The sequence below is a fragment of the Acinonyx jubatus genome, chromosome B3 (assembly GCF_027475565.1).
Source record: "Acinonyx jubatus isolate Ajub_Pintada_27869175 chromosome B3, VMU_Ajub_asm_v1.0, whole genome shotgun sequence".
In the NCBI taxonomy this organism is placed as follows: Eukaryota; Metazoa; Chordata; class Mammalia; order Carnivora; family Felidae; genus Acinonyx; species Acinonyx jubatus.
In genome coordinates, this window is record NC_069386.1 from 69163977 (window position 1) to 69171380 (window position 7404).

Here is a 7404-nt window from a genome sequence, read left to right on the forward strand (position 1 = left end):
GTAAGAACAAATATGAATACAAACAAGAATGAAGGAATAAGGTAAAATGAGTTGTGTTTCACCTATATATCAGATGGAATTTCTATGTTCTTAAGAAAGAAATATGTGCCTCTTCTCCTGTCATACATGACAGTTACTGTTTGAACATACCCACTCATAGAAACTAGCTTATCTGCCTTGTCAAAGAGAGTAATAATTCTTACGCATATTAAGATCCATAAAAATGAGTTTATTTGTGTGTACTTGTGAGTTGAAGAGTTCATGCAATTTTATGCATACTTACCCAACTAAAGAATTGAGCTGAAAGATCCTTATTTCTGAATTAAAAATAGACCAATTTATATTTGATTTCTCTTTATTTGATGAAATCTAGTTTTGAACATTTCTGGGTTTTCAACTATAGTTTAGTGGGACATTTTTTTTCTATTTAATTCTTTATTACATTAAAAAATGATTAACCCTGGGGCGCCTGGGTGGCGCAGTCGGTTAAGCGTCCAACTTCAGCCAGGTCACGATCTTCCGGTCCGTGAGTTTGAGCCCCGTGTCAGGCTCTGGGCTGATGGCTCAGAGCCTGGAGCCTGTTTCCGATTCTGTGTCTCCCTCTCTCTCTGCCCCTCCCTCATTCATGCTCTGTCTCTCTCTGTCCCAAAAATAAATAAACGTTGAAAAAAAAATTAAAAAAAAATTATTAACCCCAACTGGGTTAAATTTCAGCGAAAATAATTCCGAACAAACCTAAATACATCATGGTTATGTAATGATGGAACATGCGATAATTTCAATATACATGATGAATATTTTTAAAAGTCTACAGATGAATTAATACCACTTTATTCTGTGGGTGTGTTTGGTCTTCAGTCTACTAATGGCTGCTTTCATCTCCTGATTCCTTAGAGTGTAAATAATGGGGTTCAGTAAAGGTGTAATAATTGAATAAAACACAGAAAGAAATTTATCCACTGAAAAGCTACTGAATGGCCAAGCATAAATGAAGATAATTGGCCCAAAGAACAGAGTGACCACAGTAATGTGAGCCGACAGTGTTGACAGAGCCTTGGAGAGTCCACCAGAAGATCGACGTCGGACAGTTACCAGAATGACAGTGTAGGAAATGAGCAAGAGTATGAAGCAGATGAAAGACAACAGTCCACTGTCAGCAGTTACCAGCAACTCCAGAACATAGGTCTCAGTGCAGGCAAGTTTTAGAACTAGGGGAAGGTCACAAAAAATATCGTCCACTATATTGGGACCACAGAAGGGCAAGTTGATAGTAAAAACCATCTGGCTCATCGTATGCACAAAACCAACTGCCCAGGACAGCAGCACAGAGCCCATGAGGACCCGGCGGTTCATGATGGATGTGTAGTGAAGAGGTTTGCATATTGCAATGTACCGATCAACAGCCATGACTATGAGAAGAGTCATCTCACTGCCCCCTAAAAAGTGAAGGAAGAACATCTGAGCCATACAGCCCCACAAGGAAATAGTTTTGTTCTCCTTGAGAAAATCTGTGACCATCTTAGGGGTTGTGATTGTAGAAATACACATATCCAGAAAGGAGAGATTTCCAAGGAGGAAGTACATTGGTGTGGAGTACAGATGTGAGTCAAAGGTTACGGTGACCACGATGAGAAAGTTTCCTGCCACAATAGCTGCATAGGCCAACAAAAATATGAAAAAAAAGAAAATTTCAAGTTCCCAAATGTTGGTGAGTCCTAACAAAACAAACTCCGTTACCACTGAGTTATTCATTATCTAGTCTCTGTAGGAGTTTTCAAAGTCATTAAAATGTAGAAAATCTGGAAAAAGTGACCATTTAAGTTTTGATAGTTTTGAAGGAATGGCCATATAGAGAGTAGTGCTTGATTCACATAGAAAAAGAGAAGATGGGCATTTCTGGAAAATACATTTTAATAGATTAATGCAAGGAACATTCACTTTACTGCATTTTTTAAAGCCAGATAGTCACAAAAGGGAAGTTTATTGTAAAATTTTATAAACATATTTTTCAGGCATAGATTGTGTCTCCACATGGATTTGTTGTTTCTATCATGAGTTTATGAACCATGAGTTCAATGGGTCAATGACTAGAGGAACCAAATGGCCATTAGTCAAATGAATTAGTTCAAGTGGATAGTAATATGGTCATATCACTTTGTGGTACCTATTATTTGAAATATTCAGGTATGTGCATTGAGTTTAATTATATTGCCACGAAGCAAATCACTTTAGAAATTTAGCAAATTCTTCGTGAAGCTTTAAACTGGCTATAGCCTGTCATATGTTCTTACCGTCGCCCACAAAAACCATAAATAATAAAACAGGCTTCCTAGTTTCTGGGCAGAAACAAATATTTCTCAATGTACTGGTTTGTTTCTTTCCTTCCTTTCTTTCCTCTCCTTCCTCTCTTTCCTCTATTCCTCCCCACCACCATGTTTTTTTCTTCCCTTCCTTCTTTTCTCTCTCATTCCCTCCTCCTCCTCCTCCTCCTCCTCCTCCTCCTCCTCCTCCTCCTCCTTTATGATCTTTTTTAATGCTCTTTAATACTTTTGTTTCTGGACAAACTGCTGACCTAGAGTGTTGAGACTTTTTGCCTATTTGCATGAATCTATTGTTGCTGGGTTCCTGGCTGGAGTTTGCCTTCTTGTCCCTTTGCATTTAATATATAGATGGACTCGGAACAACCAGCAATTTTTTTATAAGTACCATTATTCTTTGTACCCAGTGCTTTCCTCTGATATTTCACATTTGTCTGCAGACTGATTCTCGACTCTCACTCTCTCACATATATCTTTGACACTTGTACTCTATATGTGTTCCCATGTTGGACTGACTGATGGCTCATTTTTATACACTTTTTCATTTTACTTATACCTTTTGGTCACAGCTTTTATTTTCTGTTTTGTTTTTTACTTTTTTGAAAAATCATTAGTGATACACACCAAACACACAGACACAGATACAGAATCATACATATGCACGTAAACACAAATACATATACTTACACCACATTCTAGTTCTGGAGCATCGGAACAGGTTGTGGAAAATTTACTCTGAATATACAGTTTTTGGCTCAATAGTTCATGAAATATTCAGGTGTTATTGTTTAGCCCAACTATTAGAATAAGGAAAAAAACTGAACCAAGAGTCAAGAGTTATATTCTAGTCCTGTCATCAACATTTACGAGGGAAATATGCTCTTTAACTCCTTTGAACATGGATTTATTTTGTTGTAAGAATAAATTATACTTACTCTGCAAATCACAGGTTGTTATGAGATTCCAAAGGATAATATATATGGAATATATTTGTATATTTTATTGTACATACATAGATGGTAGGTATGTGCATTCACAAAATTCTGTTTTTAGCATTATCTCATTTTCTGGTGATTATAGAGTTTCAAACCAGTTAAGAACCACAGAAGAATTTTACAATGGAAGACTTGGTAAAGAAGACTTAGTGTAAATAAATGTATTTTTCTCTTTTAAATTTAAATGATATAATTACCTAATTGTTTTCATTACAAAGAATTATTACCACCATTGGTATTCTAGTTCATGTAGTCAATGAGTTACATACTAGTTATGAATAGTTTTGAAACCATATAGTCCTCAGTCACAAAATACTAAAGGAAAAATATTGAGAATTCTAAAAGTAATTTTTATAGCTTAATATGTAAATTGGAAAATTAAAAGCAAAGAACAATATTAATTAAGGATTTTTTGAAATGTTATGAACTCCTTTATAAAATATATCCAGCCAAGTGTACATAGAGATGGATTCAAATATGTTATGATAGATGAAATCATTCAACATGTGGATTTGTACAAATGATCGAAGATGAACTCTCTTTAAAATATATGGTTTTCTACTCAGACACAGGCAAAAATAGAGTATGAGAAACAAAAGAATTCTTCCTAACTTACGCCACAGTTAAACCTCAAATGGAAAGCTTAAGCTTTTGTATGGTGTGTACTATACAAACACGATGAACTGAAAAGAAATGAAAAATAATCAGATAAAGTAGGGTATGGTTTGGTTTCTCTCTAGAAGGAAATTTGTCTGAGAATGGGATGGATGACCTATGACTGGAGAGCCTGACTTTTTCATGTGTTTTTTATGTGACTAAATGATGAAAACTTACTGTACTTTTTTACACTGAGGTTGCTTACCTGAGGAAGAAAAGCTGTGGGATGTCCAATATTCTGTGTCTATGTTCAGTAACAAAGTCTTTTTCCATACATTTCCACAAATGTACTTAAATAGTTCTTTTAGTGAGAATAAACGCTATGCAGTTTTTATTGAACTTGAGGGTTTTCTATCAATCTTTCTTATGAGAGGGTGAAGCCATATACAGATTGGATAAATGACAGGTGATATTCACTCACTACAAAAAACGTTTGGGGGGCACCTGGGTGGCTCAGTCGGTTGAGCGTCCAACTTCGGCTCAGGTCATGATCTTGTGGTCTGTGGGTTCGAGCCCCACATAGGGCTCTGTGCTGACAGCTTGAAGTCTGGAGCCTGCTTCGGATTCTGTGTCTCCCTCTCTCTCTCTCTCTCTGCCCCTCCCCTGCGCATGCTCTGTCTCTCTCTGTTTTAAATAAACATTAAAAAAAATACAACAAAAAATGTTTCGAATGTAAAAGTCAGATTTGCTGACAAAATGACCACTATAAATATTTTTCTAATTAAAAAATAAATGTGTATATTTGATAGTAAAGGGCTCAGCATTATAGATGCACAAAGGGCTTCACGCTCATATATTGATCAAGTTTAAAATATTAAAATAATTGTTTTAAAGGTAGGTAGGAAAAAGGCCAGTGGGTGCAGAAGAATAGGAAATAGACCTTGGGTTGCAAAATTACCAAAACAAATAAATTAGCAGTACACTTAGACAATTGTATTGACTGAAAGGTTATATGACTTCAGTGAACAAAGTAAGTGTACTTGAGGGGAACATTTTTTAAAAATTGATTTAAAAAATTGAACCTGCATGACTCAGGCCTAATTTTATTAACATGACAAAAAAAATCGCACTATCTGTCCTCTGCCAAATTTCACCCAACTGGGTGTCCAACTCTTGACTTAACTCAGGTCATGATCTCACCATTCATGGGATGGAGCCCCCATTTGGCTCTGTATTGACAGCATGGAACCTTCTTGGGATTCTCCCTCTCTTTCTGCCTTTGCCCTGCTCACTTGTATCAGCTTGTTCACTTGCTCTCTCTCTCCCTCCCTCCATCCCTCTCTGTAAAATAAATGTTAAAAAATTAAAATTAAAATTAAAAAATTGATTTAAGTTAATCATTATCTTAGCATATTATGTGTTTTCTGTGTTGAAATACTCAATGTGGGGAAGTAAAACATAGATAAATAATATGAAATCACCTTTTCTCATTTTCTTGATATATTTTATTATTTTACATTTCACACTTGTCACAGATGCTAAACTTAGCCAAGGAAGAACCTAGTTGTTCCATTATTTTATAATATCCTAAATTATTTTTTATTTTATATTTTTACCCTATAAGGATTAAACTAATTCAAATTTATATTCCTGAACATGAACTCAAGCTCTAAAACTGATCCCTCAGATCAGGAATGTGGCTCTTACCCTTACTGAAAGTAGATACAGTGTTCAGTTACTATTTGACCAAAATTATCTTTTACTATTGCCCTCATGATCAGAATAATACGGTTTTCATTTAGTTCTAAGTTTCTTATAAAATGTCTTCTCCTTTATTAAAGTGTGCAATTGCAGTTTTCTTTAGCACTGCTATTGAAACCTACCAGTTCTAGCTGAAGAGTGGCCTCTTCAAAGATGCGAGGATACAGTGAGATCCTGAATATATATTATCTTTTTTAACCTCCATGAATTGACAATCGTTGGTAGGTATGGAAAAAAAAAAAGGGACAAGAACATAAATAAGATGCAGACTGGTGATCAACCCCCAAAGGGAATCATTAAAATAAACGTGCTGGTGTTACCTAGAGTTCAGAGCAAGGACTTACTTTCTCATTATTTAAGTGGATGGTGAGTTTGTGAAGTGTATCAGCCATGTGAACTTTCACTAGTAAGTGCTTTTCAGAAAAAGCACTAATTCAAGTGTTTTGGTTGGGGAAGGATGAACACATTAACAGAAAATGGATCTATCATATATGATAGACTTGAAATTATAATTCTATTAATATTTTATCAATCTCAATATTTATAGTTAGTAATTGAATGAATTTATTCAAGTAAAATTAATATATTTAATATAATAGCCTACACTGAGAAAGGCATAGCAGACATTGCTAACAGATTTCTCACTCTTTTTGACAGAATCTAGGAATTTTATAAAAAATTTTATTTTCCCCATGCAGCTATTACCAATTAGAATTGCCATGAAAAATAAGTCTTTTAAAAATATTTCTGCTGAGGAGATATATGTCACAGTTTAGTGTGACATTTGAGATCTTTGCAAGAAAGAAAAGGATTCTTAAATATAGAAATTAGAAATATAATATTAGAACAATATTTGATGCCCTGATTTGATTACCCAAACCAGTTGGTAAGCATGGTACACATAGAATTTTTCAGTGTTAGAAGCACACAGTCTAGGACCAAACTCAAGTAGGGAAGATATACTTAAAAAGGAGAAGGGGATAAGGAGGGAAAGTAGGTAAGTTTGATATTCAGGGTATATTTTAAAGCTTTTGCACAGCAAAGGAAACCATCAGCAACAGAAAAAGGTAACTTACTGAGTGGAGAAAATATTTGCAACTGATATATCCAATAAGGGGTTAGTATCTAAAATATATAAAGAATTCATATAACTCAACACTAGAAAAACCCAAACAATCCAGCCAAAAATGGGCAGTGGACCTGCAAAGATACTTTTCCAAAGAAGACATACAGATGGTCAACAGACTCATGAAAAGATACCCACCATGACTAATCATCAGGAAAATGTAAAAGCCACAATGATATTCACCCACCTTACACTTGTTAGAATGGCTAGAATCAAAAGGACAAGACATAACAAGTGTTGGTGAGGACGTGGAGAAAAATGAGTCTTGTGGTGGGAATGTAAGTGGCAGAGCCACTGGAAAAAAGTATGGAGATTTCTCAAAAAAATTAAAAGTAGAGTTACTATATGATCCAGTAATTCCACTGCTGGGTATTTAAAGAAAATGAAAACACTACTTTGAAAATATTTATGCATCCTTACATTTACTGCAGCATTATTTATAATGGCCAAGGTATGGAAGCAACCAAATTGCCCATCACTGGAGGTATGGATAAGGAAGATATATATACACAATGGAATATTACTAAGCTATAAAAAAGAATGGAGTCTTGCCAGTTGCAACAACATGGATGGACCTAGAGGGTGCCATGTTAAGTGAAATAATTCA

General features: G+C 35.1%; 1 protein-coding gene across 1 annotated transcript; it reads right to left on the minus strand.

Annotated features, from left to right (window-relative positions):
- Positions 1-819: 819 nt before the first annotated feature.
- LOC128316163 (olfactory receptor 4L1-like) lies at positions 820-1779 on the minus strand. The gene has a single exon (XM_053225093.1). The coding sequence runs from the start codon at positions 1750-1752 to the stop codon at positions 820-822; it is 933 nt and encodes a 310-aa protein (XP_053081068.1). The 5' UTR covers positions 1753-1779.
- Between the last annotated feature and the right edge of the window lie 5625 nt (positions 1780-7404).

Bases quoted from the DNA above. Each gene is read 5' to 3' on its own strand.
- LOC128316163 (XM_053225093.1), bottom strand. From the start codon at position 1,752: ATGAATAACTCAGTGGTAACGGAGTTTGTTTTGTTAGGACTCACCAAC.